General features: G+C 43.5%; 1 protein-coding gene across 2 annotated transcripts; it reads right to left on the reverse strand.

Annotated features, from left to right (window-relative positions):
- Positions 1 to 3,552: 3,552 nt before the first annotated feature.
- On the reverse strand, positions 3,553 to 18,602 carry LOC1279958 (serine proteinase stubble). Of its 2 annotated transcripts, none has more exons than XM_061657517.1 (5): positions 18,105 to 18,602; positions 7,740 to 7,863; positions 4,859 to 5,190; positions 4,270 to 4,789; positions 3,553 to 4,202 (listed from the first exon to the last, which is right to left on the reverse strand). In XM_061657517.1, the coding sequence occupies exons 2-5, from the start codon at positions 7,816 to 7,818 to the stop codon at positions 3,937 to 3,939; spliced, it is 1,197 nt and encodes a 398-aa protein (XP_061513501.1). In that variant the 5' UTR covers positions 7,819 to 7,863; positions 18,105 to 18,602; the 3' UTR covers positions 3,553 to 3,936. The 2 variants fall into 2 exon arrangements, with proteins under 2 accessions (XP_061513501.1, XP_061513500.1); XM_061657516.1 differs by having other exon boundaries at positions 7,740 to 7,866; positions 18,105 to 18,601.
- Between the last annotated feature and the right edge of the window lie 1,375 nt (positions 18,603 to 19,977).

The raw sequence follows: 19,977 nt of genomic DNA on the forward strand, positions 1-19,977 counted from the left end.
TAGAAGAGAAAAACGAGCCAACCACACATGGAAACGCTCACAAAAGCCTCAACGAGCGGACGGAACAGTTCACGATCACGACACACACACATAAACACACACGCAGTATCACTGTGATGGGGAGGAAGCAAACACCGAAGCAAGCAGCCTTAACGACCCTCGCTTGCTTGCTCGAGCTGCAGGAAAAAGGTTTATCCGGAAGGGTAAAGTACCTCCGGGGGGAGTTTTGTGTTTTCGATCGGCCACAGGCGCTAAAGTGGTAGCTTTATAGCTTTGCATTATCATTCCTCATGGTCTGATTCTTGCCGTTGACGGCTGGTGTGTTTGTTTCATCAGAAGACATATCAAATCCGCCACCACCCAAAAAACGGTATTTGAGTAACTTATTTTATAGCATAACGTTTTTTCTACCGTACAAAATATGATCAAAGCCCGAATTTAGCACAACATTTAACCCATCTAGGGGAGTGATGAATGCTTCACTTACCCAGTGGCTACCGCATACGAGCCTCTGCGATCGTGCGGATAGTTGCGAACACTTCCCCTCTTTGGTGGCCATAAAAAAAAAACACAACACTTCCTACCCCGGACCCCGGCACATCCATTCGGTATGTGTATCGGAACTTTCGCAAAAATGTTGTTAAACATTTCTCCCGACCAGGTCTACGCTTCCGTGGGCCGACCATCCGGAGACCGTGTGCGCCGGTTGACCGTGACGCGATCACGGTATCAGATCCTCGGTCTAGCTGTGGGAAATAATTAGCCCGCCGATGGGTGCTCGGGTGCTGGGGAGTGTGTGTGTGTATGGTTGTGTGTGTTTGTGTTTAGGTGGAGCCGGCGAGGCTCGACAGTTCGGAAGGCTAATTTCACTTTGACCGCTTGGGCCGGTGAAAAGGTGAGAAAAACAGAGGAAACCGATAGGTGTGCAAAACAGGCGGAAGCTCAATAGAGCGGTACGGTGTGCGGTACGGGTGGTCAGGGGGCACTGTTTTAATGGTGTGATTTATTTCCTATGGCTTTTTCATGCGTGCAATTTTGTTCTGTTGGAAAAGGCCTTAGTAACGATTTTAGAGGATTAAAAAGAGGCATGTGTGACTTTTTTAAACAAAATAAAATATTTTTAATCGAGTTCAATTCAATCAAGTTAAAACAAATGGATGTAATATGAATGATTGTTACTATATTGATACATGATTGTTTTTGTGATTGTGATTTAACTCTCATCCTATGGCGTTGAACAAATTACTCTATTTGAATTTAACATTAATCTATCCTGCATGATCTATTCTTGTAGCGCCTTAAAAGGAAAAATAAAGTAAGTATAGGGTAAATGTACCAATAGTGGTACCAATAGTTATCGTGAAAAAAATGTATAAATTTGACCAATGAAACTATTGACAAAAGTACTGCATCACACCTGTCGTCAACCTACACCCGGAAGAGCGTGCTTGATTTGAAGTCAATTTTTCATTCAGCCATATAAGCGAATATTGGCCTGTTTTTGGTAAATTACCTACATAAAACTCATTTCTGTTGCTTATTTTAGTGAAAACAGCACGACATGTCAAAAATATCCTCGAAAAAATCTAAAACGACCTGTTTTCATTGATTTTATAACTATAGCCACTATAGGAACATGCCTGTTTTGTGTACCTATAATGGCACTATGGTAAAAAACACTTAAAAATGCATAAATATAGTCAAAAGGCAAATAATTTTAGTAAAACAATAACATTTCATAACAGTCGTGTTGAAAAACTAGTAATTGCGTGGGTATGTGATCATTTAAAACGTTAACAGAAGTATGAGTTTCTTTATGAAATCCTAAGGATTTTGGAAAAATGTTGACACATTTCACAAAATAATGGATTTTTCGGTCACTAAGTAACGGAATGGCCCCATTTAACTTTGAAAACCTTTAAAAGGCTAAAGAACATTTCACACTAACGTAAATAACTTAATTACTTGTAATTTGCCGTATGAACCGCATTTTAGTGCAATACCACCACTATTGGTACTACCACCACTATAGGTACATTTACCCTAGAAAATAAACTGGAAAAATAAAGTGGTACAGTCGTCAACTTGAACGACTCAATAACAGGCCCGTCACGGGTTCAAGCCTAGAATGGATCGTTCCCCCGTAGCAAGGATTGACTATCCGGATGCGTGGTAATGAATTAAGTCTCGAAAGCCTGTATAGGCCGACATGTCCGCGTAGGACTTTACGCAAAATAGAAGAAGAAATAGGTGAGGAAAATAAACAAAACAAATGGCTTTAAAACTGTTTTAAGAAAGATACATATTTTTTTCAAATAATATTCATTTAATTCCAATACGAATCCAACGGAAGCAACTGACAAACCAAAATTCAAATCAGTTCTAAATGCTACTCTCGAAGGTGTAAAGCGGGTTGCATAATGTACAGGTGGCGAGTGAAGAATTTGATCATAGGGTATGCAATCCGCATAACGGTAGCCAAATCGATTTGAAACTAACTTTACAAGTAGCAATGATACGTTACGAAGCATATTAATACAATTTATTAATTATATAAGAAGCCAATGGTATATAGAACGTTATTTGATAAAATTTCTCGTTTCGTTTCGAATATAAAAAAATTGGTTTTATAAATTGTTTTTAAATGTAAAAATGTCTATATACAGAAATTGAAGGAATTTTTTCACATCACATTTGAAGGAACACTATCATATTTACCCGTTTTCAGACGGGTTAGTATGTTTCTGATTTCTGATTTAATTTATTCATTCAATGATTTCTATTCATTGGCTTTGCTATTGTCCGACTAGTTTATATTGAAAGCATGATTTGGATTGCAAAATCTCATTGGCTCATCAATGCATCCTTTTGTGATTAACTAATATATATTTTTTAAAGTTCTAAAAAATCAAATTATTTAATCGAACCACACGAACCAACCTTGTAAAAAGCGTATGGAAAGAATAGATTTCATGAATCTTCTTCTTCTTTGGCTCAACAACCGTTGTCGGTCAAGGCCTGCCTTTACCTCTTGTGGGTTTGGCTTTCAGTGACTAATTGATTTCCCCCCATAGCAGGATAGTCAATCCTACGTATGGCGGCACGGTCTATTTGGGGCTTGAACCCATGACGGGCATGTTGTTAAGTCGTACGAGTTGACGACTTTACTACGAGACCGGCCTACTACGAGACGAGATTTCATGAATAAGCCTATGAATATTTGAAGGCTGGTATAACTGATTAGGTTGTCATGCAAGCCTTTACAGCCTTCTTGGTAGAAAACACCATAAGGGGAGAAAATTCATAGAATATCACAGGTTAGTTGCTGCCAACTATATTCAGACAATTTTCTCAAATCTCTTGCAGAAGACATACAGGCATTTCCCATGTCCCAAAGACATACACAAAAAATTGCATTATGTATTCAGTGTTTCGTTGAGTTTTTATTTGAATGTTGCACTCGTGCTTCGGTCTCTTTGTCTTAATCTTTTGATTGTGATATTACGGCAAATACACTGTTATTAGTTGAAACAACTGATTTAGTCTGATAAATAATTTATTTCATAAAATTCATTGCATTGTTCGCTCGCTCTTGAATTAGCGTCACTTGAAGAATACAGAGAGCAATCAGTCAATCATTCAAACTGGTAAAATCTTCCTAAGAAATTGTGTAGCACGGTAACTTTTGAAACGTTTTGCACCACTAGTAAGGGTAGAAGATTTTCATCGTTTTGTTACGTTTTGTTTGCATCGTTCGCAGATTAAAAAAAAAAGGAAAAAAGATCACAATAGTGTGCTGCATTCGCTTTCGCCAGGTTGATTAAAATGCTATCTCAATAAATAATCAATACTGTTTTTACTGCACCGCTGGTTTGCACTGTTTTTGGGGGGTGAAGAGAGCACCACGGGAAGACATACGGCATCCCCTTCCCTGCCTTACGCATAGATAACGCTCTGTATCCATTTGATTGTTTTCTGCACGTTGTGGTAGATGCCGGGCTGATGGTCAACGCCACAGCCGAACCCAGCGCTGGTAATGCCGATCAGCGTGTACCGCCCGCGATCGTTGATAATGAGCGGCCCACCCGAGTCACCCAAGCAAGCATCCTGATGTCCATCGGAATGGCCGGCGCAGAACATCTCGTTGAACAGCTCCACGTTGATGTTTTTGCTGCTGTGCCATCGCAAACATTCTTTTGTACCTAAAAACACAACAAAAAACACCATACATTATAATAGATGTCACTGCTTAAACCAATGCTCCCTTACTAATGATAGGAACGGCCGCCGTTCGAAGGATGTTGGTACCCGTCTGGCCCATGTTGGCGTTGGTTTTGCCCCACCCGGCAATGATGCCCTTGCGGCCGACCAGCTCCAGCGGCCGCATCGGCAGACAGATGGGCAGTATGTGTGACTTGTAGCCGGCCGGCCGGGTAAGCTTCAGCAGGGCCAAATCGTACCGGTCCGGTTGCGTCATGCGGAAGATAAACTTCGGATGGACGATTTTCATCTCCACCCGATGCTTCTCCGCCGGCAGGGGTTCAACAATTTTGCCCGAGTTTTGCGTATCGAGCTCGCCCAGATAGATGAGGATGTCCTTCAGCCGGGCCTGCTGGATGCAGTGGGCCGCAGTGGCGACGAACCGGCGTGACACCAGCACACCACCGCACTGGTACTCCGCTATGCGGATGTGCGCCTGCCACGGGTACTCGGCAAAGTTGGCCGTCCGTCCGCCGATGATGCGCTTCTGCAGCGTGTTCTGTGACGTTTGCGGAATGCCACATTCGTTCTGCGGGTGAAGAAGAGGCTTACTATTAATTGTGCTCCAATTGGAATTTATGAGGATTATTATACTCGCCTGCATCAGCTGGTCGGAGCGACGATGGAAAAAGCTTTTCTTCTTGGTAAAGCTTTGGGGTGGAGCAAGCATGTTGGGTCGGTTCACCGGTACGATGGGCTGCAGCACTGGCACCATCGGTACCATCGGTCCGGCGTACGCTACCTTTGGCGCAAGAACGGCACTCGATTGCTCATTGTCGTACACACAGCAGGACATGAGCCATCGGTTTTCGCCACAGCCGGACACGTGCCGTCCACCCTCCAGCCAGCAGGAGAAGGAAAGCCGGCAGGTGCGAACCTGGTTCTGGTAGACGCAGGTGTCCGGCAGACCCAGCACATTATGAATGATGTCTGGAAAGGATAGGAAAAATGGGATTCGTTTTTGGTCATAAAAATAAAATTATTCAATAAATTTTCCGAATCGATTTTGCGAGAGTTGTTTATCAACTTTGAACAAAATGTCTAGAACAGGCGAACATACCAGATCATTCTACTAACGTTTGGATGTAATAAAATTGACAAAAACTGTCAATTTTTCATGCGCTTTAATCTGCACTAACGAAACGATATTTACACTTTCAATAGTAGTATCCCATGAGTCAGCAGACAAAATTTGATACTTTTATTAGTCGAACTACAACCGTGATGGCCAAAAAAGTGAAGCAACTTCGTTCAAAGGCGTGCGCAATCAAAGAACGGCACCCCGTATCATCTAAAATGGACTCCGTGCTTTAGTTTGTGGACGTCATAGGCCTGTCCCGGCAACTACAACATCTTGGAACTATTAGACAACAATCAAAGCATCGAAAGAAAGCCCAGTTCCAAATGGCCGACTACCCTGAGCGACAAGAAAATCTAAATGATGCTGAAAATGAAGACCGAGGGAAAAGCCTCTACATCACTATGTTTGCTTGACTGGGAGGTCGATGCAATTGTTCATACAGTGTAATAGTTCCTGGAAAACACGAACAAACATGTCAGAAAGCAGAAAACCGTGTCCACAGGCAGCGGAAAGCAATAACGCCCAAACTCAATGAGATCGTTTTAGGCGAATTTCGGCTGTATTTCGATATAACATAGTCCACAAACTGGTCTAAAACCAACCAACTGAACCAACATGATGCGAAAGCTCTATTCCAACACTTTTGTCGCGAAAAATGAAGAGGAGTTGTTAAAAATCAAAGGTAGTTCTTAAACATATATTTACACGCATGTCTTCGTCCGCCATGCGTTTGTTTTCTTCAGCCATCCGAAAAAGGCCATTTTTTATAGCAAACACTAGAAATTGCAACTAAAATTCAAAACCTGAAAAGGGAAAAGTTTTTTCGTGCCTCTGTATGGTCGTTGAAGCGTTCAACTAAATTCGTCTCCATTTGTTCTCACGCACTTATTTATGTTTCAAGAACCTGGTTAAGTAGTTCAACGTCAGTGCGTTGCTCCGTTCATTCCGTCCGTTAATAGTCTTCGTCGAATCGTAATTAGTAGTTCACGAAACCCTGCCCAAGCAGTTTATTGTTCAAATTTCTGTTTATTCCTCGTTCGTTTGTGTAATGGGCAATTTTGAGCTTTTCTAGACTAACGAACTAAACTGTCTTAAAACTATTTAGTGGACCTAGTTAGATCATTTTAAAGAACAGAAGAAACTGAATATGTCTAATTATTGCTTATCGTGGTTTGATGTCATTGTTGAATTGAAATTTTAATGAACTTTAATACAAAATATAAAAATGTGTGTATTATTTATTCATTTCAATAGCTACGTGTGCTTTAATGCAGCCACGTTTCAATTTCACGAGCTGTTAAGAGGGGCAAATAGTGATTGTTTCACAAGCGAAAATTAAAATACAGCCATAACCATCCACAATAGACAGCAATAAGAGGTGATTGCATTGAACGGGATAGGTTAAGTTGTTAACAAAAAAACATTAATCATCAAAGTAATTACAAAGCACCATCGCTTTGCAAGATGGTAGCTGCCGCCTCATGACGAATTCCAATCGCTTGCGAAATCCAACACAACACTGCTTCAAACGCTGCCCAGTGGCTTCCCTCTGCGATTGCAACACTCAAAACTTTGTGCCCGGCGTTTGCTTCAGCAAGCGCAACCGCGATTACTCTTCATATTTCACCTGTCACGGTGAAGCATCGACTGGTGCAAGCTAGATGGGAGAAAAAATTGACCACTATGTCAGGGCTGTCTGTGCACTCCGGGCGGGCACAATCTCGAGTGGCAGCACACGGCCGGTACGGATGCTGTTTGATCTTCGGTGCTGGTGAGGTGCTGCTCCCACCGAACGCAACGAGCGGGGGGCACGGTGAATTGGCAATATTTCGTAGCCCCAACTTCCTAGCTCCTCATTAACCTACATCCGGACCAGGTGGATCGGATCCTCCTCCTCCCTTGTGGAATGGGGCAATTACTTTCCGATCGCTGACCGTTCGATGCGAGATTCGCGATCGTCCAATCTGGGCGCGATCGTTGATGATAGTGCAGCCGAGCAGGCGTGACCTCGAACTTCACGGGACGGACGCGCACGGGCACAAAAGCGTGCGTGAAATCCGTCACAATCGTCCACATGTTACGATCGGTACGACGGTTTTGGAGAAAAAGGGTGGGCACACCGACCGATGGCCTAATTTGTGCCTTTCTGGCGTGGGTAAGATCGGTGTGAAGAAGTGTTTTTTCCCCCCGAATGGCTACAAAACGTTAGGCATGCAGAAATATTAGCTTTGTTCGGGCCAAATCCCAGTCGCATTGGTCGCACGAGAACACGATCAATCTAAACGGAATGGAGCACGTCGAGTAGTAACTCGGTGTGAAATCGTTCCTAGAAATGTTTTGTTGCAACATGTTCAAACAACTTCAAACGGTGCACGAGGTACCTAGAAGCGAAACTTACTTGCGTGTACGAGCGTGGAAAAGCATCCGAACCAAATCAGCAATCCTACGGTGCAGGTTGGGAAATGCCCTGAGAGCATCTTCTTCTGTTTGCGGGCGGCCGACGATTGCGTCGTATTTTCATTCTTCTGAAATAGAAACGGTGAGAAGATGGTGGGATCAGTTGTGAGGTTTGCAATTTCGTGGGAGACGGCGAACCTGCTGGGAAGGTTGAAACTGGTTGAAGAATGGCTTCAAAGTTCGTCAGAATTAAATGGTGGCATTTTTTGAGTTTAGTGATCATTTCTAGTAGCTAAGCGCCGATCCCAGCCAAACAAGCATTGAAGAGTGTTACGGTTCAACATTCAAGTTATGCAACGGTGTGTAGAGGGATTTCATTTACATATTATAGGGCATGCTTTGGCGTTCGAGCTGAGATAAGCTGCTTAAAAGCTGAACAATCTCACCCTCATCAGACCACAACAGACATAAATCAATTCATCTGGCCGAAAAAAAAACGAGATTAGAAAACACCCGTTACCCGAACTAGACGCATTCCAATCAAAGGCACGAAAACAAGACAAACCAAAGATCAGCCCACCCGGCATGAAACACACGCGTCAACACCGAGCTATCAGCTGGTGCCGCCGAATCCTTCGCCGGGTGTCTCGATGCCTCATTGTGTGCGTGTGTACGTTTCGTGTCTCTCTAGTTTCGTCTGGCCTTGGCGAAGGTCGACGACGGTGTGGAGATGTGGAAAATAATGTTTTCTCGTTGCCACACGTTGCGTTCTTCATGTCATTCCGGCCACTGGCGACCCGCAGACCCTCCTTAGACCCCTTTTTTCCGAACTAAACGATCGGGCGTGTGTAGCGTAAACAGGCTTCACAGGTCTGTTTTGTATGCTTTTGCTTCCATCTTCCATTTTCACTCACTCTCCGACCATTATCTTTCCCATTATGCTGCTTTTTGTATGCTTGTCCTTCTGCTCGCGCGGACCAAAGCGAACAGCAACAGCCACCCACTTTTCTCCGGGCCACCCATTTATGGCAAGAACGCGCACCCATCGCGGTGGGTGACGAGCGTCGGAGGCCGCGCGGTGCACTTAACGACGGTCGCTCGCCGACGTGCGTAATTAGTTTGTGTCTTCGTTGCTCACGTCGTTTTCGTTTACGCTGGGATGGCTGTTTTGCTCGATTTTTTTTTTTCTTCTGCCTTTTCTTTTTCCCCGGGCCGCGCGCGCGCGGATCTTATTTAATGTCCGCGTCATGTCAAGTAAAGAGACGGAACAACGGACCCGCACGATGCGGCTGGCGAGAATAGCCAAATCACGTACGGTAATTGCAAGAATGTGGTTAGGCGTCCTGGGGAGAGATATCTTGCGCAGACATAAAAGCCTGGGCGTTTGTGTTGGGTTGGTTGGTAATGGATCTACTGTGGAGCTTTAAGGCGTTGATGTGTGGGAACCAGCAAGGAGAAAATGCTTTGAAAGCGTCGCTTAACAGTGAACCTAGACAACGTGCAGTAATAAAGTAACTAAATAACATTTAAATTTACGTAAAAATACAAAGCTCATCTACAACGGTGCAGAAAGTGACAAACACGAATTAAATCCTAATCAACAATCGCCGGTCACTGCACACGTCTGATAACATCGGCAGTTTCATTTTCCGCGACCAGTCGATGGTGCATTATCATAATCAGCGCGCATCCAGCGTGATGGTGATGGAAAGTGGTGTCTGTGTCCCGCCGTGCTCTACAGCTGCATATCGGCGTATATCTTTTCGCAACATCGATCTGTTCCACGGTCATTTCCATAACGGAATTGTTCACAAAGTGGTCCGCCAATTGCCACTCGGTTTCACTTGGCAGGGGTGGGTGGAACATTTCCAACTTACACGCGTTTCAACGCGCTGATGTCCACTCGGCGGATGGTAGCGCCTCGCTGGGCATGTTCACGCTCACGCTCAGTAACGTTATCATTGATTAAATGTACAATCAACACTTGGAAGGATAATTAAAAACCAATTTCATGATTGAATTATTTATGAATGAAATTGATGAAAAGGTTGTTGCATGCTTCAACACTTCTTCATTATTAAAGAAGCTATTGGATTTAATAAAAAAAAAACTGTTCAAAAGTTAGTTTGAGTGAAGACTTGTGTGAGCTTTTGTGAAGTCACTCAGGTAATATATAATCAGCCAAACCTGCCAATTTTACATTATTGACACTTAGTATATTTTAAGACAGAAGGCTGACATTTCAGCCTGTTAGTGCCAAGTCCATGTATGATACAGGTCGATACATAGCTCTTTTTGCACTAATACAAAGATCATGGATTTGACAGTTGTCTCGTTAGTTTCTACACGCATGCACACACGCTCAAAGCGAATGGGGTGTTAATATGGCGAATTTTTTTTCTGATTTTGGAGATTTTTCGTTTTTCTTAATTTAATTAAAATATGAATATGTATAATTGTGTAATATGTCTCCCAGCGAAAATTCGCACCCAACACATAGGTTTTACTGAAAATTTACTGTTTTTGATGCGCCAATTTCATCACAATGTCACAGGAATTTGAGTGTTTTTGAGTGTGTGGCTCTCATCAATAATTAATTCATTTGCAATATCTTCAAAAAATATCGTTTTAAAGAGAATTTCGGAAAAAAATTAATCAATCGGAGTCAGCATCCATTACAATATGTAAACAAACGAACTGTCAACTGTCAAACCGAGACTACTTCTATTTACTTTCATTTGTCAATTCCTTAGGCATGCATCAACCTGTATCCTATAAGGACTTTGCTTTCAGTGGAATAATATTCATTATCCAGGTTGGATCCATTGGACAGCTTCGTTTGGTCATGTTGAGTTTCAAAATTTTCGAAGGAACAAAGATGCATTTCTAAACAGTTTTTTCTCTGTTATTTTGCATTAAAATTCGAGTTTAAGACTTTAAATACGTTTAAAAATATCGAATCAAACAATTTTTAACCTTTCTTAATAACATATTTATGGTTCAGCAAAAACAAACAACTATCTTGCATGAGTTTATTTTTTTCAGGCTGCAACAATCTGAAACTCTGAGCATAATTTAGTATGTGTTTTATATGGAGTGTTGACATGTTTTGAGCCTCCATCTACCAAACTCCATACAAAAAATACTGGCTAGAATCGTAAATCTCCCTATTACTATCAAATTTTATCTTAAAATAGTACTTTCAATGCATCGATGCATCTGAGTCTTTAATACTATCATTGCTCTCTGAAGTCAAATTTTGTTTTCCTGTTTGTTTAGAGATTATTATCATTATAGAATCTAAATACAGTAGAACGTCGATTATCCGGGGGCGGATTAACCGTCGGTTGGCTTAACCGTGCGCATAAATGTGACTGCTGTTCAAACATACGGCGAAAATTTCCAGCGATGGTCAAGTAGGCAATCAATTTCTTGTAGTGTCTAGTGGTATTTTCGAAATTAATTTTTGTTCATGAACAGTTGTTAAACCTATTGTTATTGATTAAAATAATATTCTACTAACGATTAATCGATTAATTCAATGTGAATTAATCATAAAAATAGTGAATTTGACCATTTTTATATGAATTTGACATTTATTGGACCGTGCAAATCGATTAACCGGTAACCGACGTTACCGTATAATCGACGTTCTACTGTATTTATACATAAATACACATACTTATGTGAATGTGTGTTTATTTTTTTACAATAATTCTTACACTGAAAATCATTTATTTTGCTCGAAAAACCCACCACAACTTCCTGTGCTAACCGCTCAGTAAGAAAAGCACATTACTGGTTCCAAATTTTCCTTAAAATATTCACACTAATTTGAGCGTATAATTTGAAGCTTAGTTGAAAATAAACGGTTTCATTTGTCTCAATTTACCCCCAAGTGGTCCGGGGATACCGTTGTAATGATGCATTAGAAGCGACAAATGAATGTTATCGCGATGCTTTCTTCCCACGTCCGCCCAGCGCACAAAGCGACCGACGCGTTTTTCTAGCTTATCAAAACATTTAGCATCGCAGCTTACCCTGGGCACCCCAGGGCCGATTCTTCTCCAAAGCAAAACCGTGCACACAAATACCTCCAAGGGCCGCCTCTGGTTCGGTCCGAGTAGAGTAGCCACCCGAAAATGGGGCCCAATTAATCAACGGTTTACCGGTGGCCATTTGATAATTTTGCCACTGGTCACCGCCAGAGCGGTGTGAAAGTTGAGGAAGAGCACTGCGGAGGGAATGGAGGGTGGAGAAACAATTATCTTAAAATATCCTCGAGCGGGCCTGACACAACACAGTGACAGCAGTGGTAGCCTGTGCTGTCTGTAGCCTTGGTTCCGTTTAGCCAGCTGGGTTCTGTTTGGCGTCCGCCTTAAAACACCGGCAATGAATTCGCGCTGGGTCCATCTGCCCATCCGCCCTGGTAGATAGGAGAAACAGAAACGTAGGACACATCTCAACCCGGGATTTGGATGGGTTGCGGTTGAGCAAAACAAGAAAGATAATTTCGCCCAACCGGCGATACAGTTTATTTTCTCCTTCCCCAGGCCGAAAGTCCAGCAGTCCAATGACTTCTCACAATTCAAACGCTTAAAAGGATACGAGTGACAGGGGACTGCGGGGCGCTTCCTTCGTGCGAATGCGAATGCGACGGTGTAATCTTTCATCGAGCGAATTTCTCCGAAATGCTGTCTGCATCTCGGTGTTGCATCTCCTGCCATTACCTCCTCCTCCTCCTCCGCTACACCTCCTAGCGGGCACGGATCTGGCGAGGGCATTGACGCATTAATGCGGCACCTCCTCCGAGCGCTCCACTCCTCCCACACTGCACGACTTGCTAAGCGGTGCCGATTATTCGCCGGCCCCAAACACACCAAACCGCAGCCTGACGCGTTCGAGCCGCGACCGCAGCAGCAGCAGCAGCACCGAACGCAACCACTGCGTCATCGATGAACCTTTCTCCTACGCCTGCGGGCGTTCAGCAAAACCGTCCTCTCGTGAGCCCCCATCAGCACCAAACCCAACATCATCATCATCATCATCATCATCATCATCGACTACACAGCATGATGGTGCAGGCCGCTGCCCGCAAGCTCGCCTTATTAAACAAACAGATTATCGCGGTGCCTGGCCGTGCTGGCATCGCGGAGCGGCCAGTGTGCAGTACAGCGATGAATTAAATTACGGGAAATTAAAATGGAGAAATTACAGCCACGATTGACCTAATCCCGCCCGGGCATGCTTTCTACGATTGATCGCGCAGGACGAAACGAGCTGCGAGCGACGAGCTGCTGGTCGTGCTGTGGTAGATTAGTTGACGTTAAGCCAATGTTGCTGGCAAAAGAGAACGACCGGGAACAGGCATGGCCCGTCACGCACAAGGCCTCCCACAACACCGTCCGATGCGTGCCACGAATGTAAAGCGTATCTTCCAGCCCGCGCACCGAAGACCGAAAACCGTTGACTTTGGTGTAAGCTTTCGTACTACTATGGTGGCCGATACTGGGGCCGATAGTTTCCACGGCAACCCCGAATATTGCCCATCTTTGGGTGGAATTGCGGAACAAAAGAACGGCTCGGGGGGGATAGTTTTGAATTAATTATGACAGCGCACTTCACATGTCAATCCGGGCCACCGGGAGAAACAAAGCACCAAACACAACCACCGAAGCACCACGACGAAATAAAGGTGCCGCCATCGTTACCGTGTCATGTTAATGGGCGTTGATGTGTATACCCGTTATAGAATAGAATCGAGCCGTGGTTCTCATTAGCGGAACCGCCGAACCGTCTCGTGGACCGTCGTAGAATTAGAGCTTTTCGGCAGGACGGCTGTTAAAGTTGTTAACGCGGCTGCCAAATTAGAGCCGTGCGTGAGTTGTTGATGTGCCATTTGCCCCGGTGCGTGATAAAACGGTGAATTTTATTCGCACAGTGCGACCCGTTAGCCGAAAGGGGGAAGTTTGCACAAAATTGCCGCTGCAAAAGTTCGATTGAATGTTGATTGACCGTTTGGAGGGTAATATTACTTCGTCAAGTTTAATGGTGCTGGCGGGACTTTGTCTGTGTGTGAACAGTATGGTCGTAAAAGCGGATTGGTGGCTGAAATTACATCTTAATTTTTCACATTCCCATCTCCCGTGGCGAAGCTTACTGCGGGAGTTGTGCAATAAATTTGTTGAAGGATGGATAAGGGAAGATGAAGAACCACGATGCAAGATGTCGTAAATAAGGCCGAGGTATGATTTAGCATGCGTAAATTTTGATTACACAATATGTTTTTTTGTTTAATTTTCGAAGATGGTGATAAATAGAGCTTACAGAGGGAAATTTTCGCCGACAAAATTAGATCTATAGTTAATCATTGTTCAGGAACATGAGATAATTATTAAACTGAACATGTGAAAGGAATTATTTCATAAAAATATTTACATTTAATGGATATAGTATTTTAAGACAAGACGCATCTAGTCTTGTCTTAAAATACTTTTAATGAAACATTAACTAGTGATTATAATTAAACGGATGAGCTAAATATTGTTAATGCTACGCAGTTAAGCAATCGAAAAAAGTGCTTATGGCAGAAAAACTAGTAAAGAAATTTTGATTCGAATTCATTCTTACAAATTACAACACACAGCATTAAGTATGACCTGGAACATTTTATTAACACATTTTTATGGTGAATTCACTTCGCTAAGATGACTTTGCAAAATTAATTTTGAATTATTTCACTATGGCTGAAACTGTAAATCTCACAAAGTCACAAATGTTTTAATCATAATTCAATGTCAAATCGCGTTGTTTATGTGGTTTATTTGTTAATGTGGACAAGAAGAATTGCTCTAAACTGTTAGAAATATAAGAATGAATAACATAAAGCAAACATATGCTTCATTGGTCTTTTATATGTTTCAAAAGTTGTAATGTAATTGATAAGTAAGTAAGTAATTAATGTTAAATTTAAACACAAGCGTTCAATTCTTTTTTCCAAGCAACATTGTCATTCGTGTTCCATTCTTTCTTTAAATTGGTTAACCTGTATCATGATTTTATTTTATTTTATTAGTATGAAGTTTTACATGACACAAAAGATAAAAGAATCCTAGGTATCGTAAATAATTATAATTTATACATCGTTATTTTTTTAGTTATCGTCAGTATGTTTGTACCCTTACAATATTTTCATGTTTTTTTGTTGATTCCTGTGATTTTTATCGTTCCCACGATTTATGAGGCGTGTTCCTGAATTTTATGAATCGTTTGTATTGATATACAATCAGACAATACCAATGAATTGTGGAAACGATACACAAAATCATGGAAAACGGTGAATAAATCGTGAGAAGAGTCCAACAAATATGGAAACTAACCAATACATTTTGGGAAACTCAGTAATTACTTTTTAATATAATCGTACTACAAAATTATACTTTTAATTGTCTTCAAAGTTGTTTTAAATTTTTAGCAAAACTTCAATATATTTTGCATTTGACGATTGTTGGAGTAAATTTTACCGGTATGGCATGTATATGTAAAACAATAATTAAAAATTCAAATTACTCAAATTCGTCTAACTTGAGTGTCGCGTAACTCAGCGAATGACTGTACAGGATATTCAAATGTTACTAGTACACGAAATATAATAAAAAACAAACTTATATCAATCGTTATCAACATGAATTGTTTTTTATACTCTTAATCAAATATTTGGTATCAATGTGGGTTATATTTAGTGTTTGGGTTGTGCTAAATTTGAAATGGTGCATCCATAGACAAAGATAACGACTTAAAAAGTGCCAAGATAAGGTCCGAACACATGTAACAACAATTCAAACACTGTGCAAAAAGTAACCCCTTAACGTTAAACAAACCCAAAACCACCCCCTTCATTCCGACATGATGCAAATCTTCCCATCTGAAAAACAGGCACACCACTTCGCCCCATTTACTCGCTTCCTGCAGCACACTTTTTTTTCATGCAAACAAATAAATCAATCGTCTTTATTGTTCCTTCGCTTTGTGCAAGCAAAACCGGCAAACACCACAAACATCATCCCCCATTCCAGCACCACCATCACTTATGGATCGCGAAAATAAACGCGCACTTCAAATAGCAAATCCAATTCAGCTCGCCCAACAAACGGGGAGGGCAGGGCACAGCAGCACGCGCGACGGTCGGGGAAAAAGTGAAAGACAGCACAATGCAATGCTGCACGTCCCCACGGGTGCGCACGGAATTTCGAGCGTTTCGCACCCGACGCCGGACATTGTTCGCCGTGTTTGGATGTTCGTGGTGGACGGTTTTGGAGCCTTGGCATTATGCTCCATATTCAAATCGATCGGGTCGACAGGACAGGGCCAAGCGGGGGGGGGGGGGGGGGGGGTATGACGGTGAAGCGGAATAAAAACACTTTCACGCTTACGAGCAAACGTTCCGGGCGCAAGGGGCACCGTTGCGCCGGGCAGGGAAAACAGCATCTCAAATGATGATAACGCGCGCGCGCCCGCCAAATAATGCATCCGATACGCCGGTGGTCAATGCACTTGCCATCAAATTTCCCTTTTGTTCGGGGTGTAGCGTACCAGCGCGAGATAAAACGATCGCCCGGTAGCAGAAGTCGGGCGGGACACCTACCCGGGCCCGGTTACGGTCATTTTCCATGTCAAAACTCATGCTTTCGAAACAATAGCATTACCAGTCGGTGTAGTTACGTTTTTTGTGTGTGTGCTTCTTTCTTTCATTGTTTCTCTCCATGAGGTTGAGAGATTTGTGTTTTATTACCTTCATTCTCTGACTTGGTGTGTATGTCTTTCTTTAAGCCAAATTATGCACGAAAGCGATAAATTGAGGAAAAGCATCGCGCGGCAAGAGAAAACCCGCCTAAGCCGCCAGTTGACAGCACTCCGACAGCACTCCGGCGAGGGTAAGGCATGCAAATCTGTGCGCGGAAAAATGGTGCCTTTGTTTTCCACCATTGTGAGCGAGTGTGTACCTTGGTGCTTTTTTTAAGCTCCCTCAATTGTCCGGTCGCAGGACAGGAGAATTAATCTTGAAACGTGGAGTGGCAACACTGGCTCGCCGTCCATTGAAACACATTTTCCCATGCAATCTCGCGCACTTTCGGGGTGGCAAAGATCAACCCAGATGGGAAGGTTTAGCACGTGAACTGTGTGTTTGCGAAAAGCAAAAAAAAAACCAGTGCTTTGGAGCCCAATTTATTGCCCAAACTATCGCGCGAGCACTCCATCCATTACGTCAGAGTGCACGAACCCGGTTCGGCTTTGGGAGTCTCGCAACAAGCGCTGGTGAAGAATTCATTGGCGTTGCATCTGCAACAAACCGTACCGAGCAACAAAAAAAAAACTCCAAGCACAAAACGAAACTCGGTCACATTTACATGAACCGTACGGCGATGTTTCGCTTTCCTCCCGTTTCCCGTCTTTTAACCAACGGGGTGCGCTTCTTCCCGTACGGCACCATTGCCCGGGGTGCCCAGGGTCTGGTTCTCGTGCTGGTTGTTGCTTGTTTGCGCCGCTCGTTTTATTTTGCGCTACATCGTAAAGAACTCCAAACTGTTCGCAAACACGGTGCGCACACACAACACGGTGCGTACGAAAATCCCGAACGCGCTCCCTGTCGTAGTCTGGCGCTGGCCTGGATCTATGCTACGGGAAGCCCCCGATTCCCTGAACCTCCCGTTAGCAAGCGGAGGGAGGCCTGGGGAGGGGATGGAACTGTTTCAAAACTCTCTCGCGCGCACTCGCGAGCCACCCAACAAAACCAAACAACGCACACAACAAACGCCAGAGAGCGCAGTATGATTTATGAGAACCATACTGGCGGAACCGGTCCGGGTATTAGTTCTTCTTGTGTTTTGTTTCCGTTTAGTGCACCCCCCGAGGGCCCCGGGAGGGGTGGGTATGTTTTCGCTTTGATTTGCATTTCCTCCCGTCCTCGTGCGGATCGTGAGCGTGCACGTCAGCTGATGCCTTCCAGGCCAGTGCGTTCGTTTACCGTCCGCATTAGACCGTAGCCCGGCACGGGGGGGGAAAAAAACGGCACGAAAAGTAATCGAACAGCGTGCAAAATTAAGCGAGCCCCAACGCTCGTTGCTTCGATTGCGTTTTAATCCACTTGATAATTAGAATAAGTAACTGGTACACTGCGCGGCACGGTGCTGGTTTCACGCAAGCCTCCTCCCGGTGGTTTTGGGCCGATCGCTCCGGCCCATTCTGCGGGAGAAAGCCTCCATCCGTCCGCAACAAGAAAACATTAAACCACCGCGGGAAGAATGGGTGCATCCCACAATAGTTTGTTGTTGCTTTCTTTCTTTCTTAAAATCAACGATGTTCGCACCTTCTCAAGGAACCGTCTGCACTCCAGGAGGGAGGTTCATCTGGGCGCGCGCACACACACAGCAAGAAGCAGGACAAGCAGGAAGATCTGGAACTGGACCACACCTCGGCTAGCGCGCGCGCAAATTGCGGCCACACCACGTTCTTCCGACTTTCAGGACACACACACAAACACACACGCACACAACCGGGCACCCGGGTGGACACTTTGCGGAGTTAGGTTGCGACGAAAGCGACACGTTTTTTTTTTGCTTCCTCTCTTTCTCTAGCACTCCAGCGCTTGGAAGCTTGGGCACGAAAGCACTAACCCGGCGGACAGGGAGAGAGATGAAAACATAGGAATACACGCACACCGACACGGAGCAAACCGGTTCAGGGGCAAAGGGAAGAGTTTTTGTTATGGGGGAGTGAACGGGGAAGTGAAAAAAAACCGGGACTCAACACACACTCTGCCTGCCTGCCGGGGCGTTCGAGGTACTACGAGTCTGTGTCGACGGCGATCGCGATGATCGAGAACCGAACCGAGCGGGCCGCGGTGTTATGGCAGACTGAAGAAGTGTTCCAAATGCCGACCGGAATGTGCCTTCGCCGTGCCGTGGCTAAACAAGCGCTGCCGTTGCCTGGCGGTTGGTTGGGTGAGGAGAGCGCTGGGGGTGGGGCGTCGTCGCTGAGCTGCGAAATAAAGCCGGTGGCCGCGTGCGCCGCTTTGCGGGTCCCACTTAGATCCCCCTAGAGCGGGCAAGCGATCGTTCAGCTCAGCATTTGAGGTTGTATTTTCTTTGTGGCGGTTTAGATGGTTAGATGGGAAGTAGTTTTGACAGAGTTTTACAGAAATTGAAAGAAGTTTTACAGAAATATTGCTAAATGTGTTGAGGGAAACGATAATTGCTTTCAATACCTTTTTGAAATATTCATTGAATCAAGACCAAAATATGTTTGCTTAAAGTAGACAATCATCAAATATTATTCAATATTTTAAACTTATCAAGCATTCAATGATAATAATATTAATAACAATAATAATAATTATAATTATAATGATAATCGATGTTTAACTATACCCCGGTATACGCCATACTCGATGTACGCAATTTCGCTATAAGCGATTTTATAGATTTGACAGTTCTCTGAGCAAATGGTACTAATTTGACACATCATCTATCAAATACAAAACCATAAATTCCCTTTTGACAAATTTTAAAACCATTTCAATTCAAACCATCATCAATAAACAAACAAAGATACACAACTGTAATCTTCATTTGGAATCAGATCAAATCAGATCAGAATCAGTTCAAATAGAAGGAAATATCTTGAACCTTCTAGACTCTATAAGACGCTATACTCTTCCTACATTCGGCGCTTCCGAGCATCTATTAGTTACCGTCCAAAGATTTTCTGGAACTTCATGAGCAGCAAACATAAGTGCAACAGTCTGCCGTTTTGCATGACGTTGAAATATCAAACGTTTGAGGGCGAAAACGAGATCTACAATGGGTTCGCAAACTACTTTGCTTACCACAATTCATCTCTAGCTACACAAAACATAAATATCGAAGAAGCCCCCCGGTAGTATTGTCAAACTTCCGTCAAATCTGTATGCTTTGGGCAGATAGTAAGTTTTTGGAAATAATGATTCAGAAACACCTACTTCGAGGCGGTCCCGTGGTACAGTCGTCAACTCGAACGACTCAATAACATGTTCGTCATGGATTCAAGCCTAGAATGGACCGTCCCCCCGAGGAAGGATTTGGTATGTCCGCGTAAGACGTTACGTCAAATTTGACTATTTGACTCCACTTCAGCATGCATGGTCTACCCTGGCCGATCTACAGCTACTAACCTCGTGCAATTCTTGCATTATTGATATTCGC

This window comes from Anopheles gambiae, chromosome 3 (assembly GCF_943734735.2).
Source record: "Anopheles gambiae chromosome 3, idAnoGambNW_F1_1, whole genome shotgun sequence".
NCBI lineage: Eukaryota > Metazoa > Arthropoda > Insecta > Diptera > Culicidae > Anopheles > Anopheles gambiae.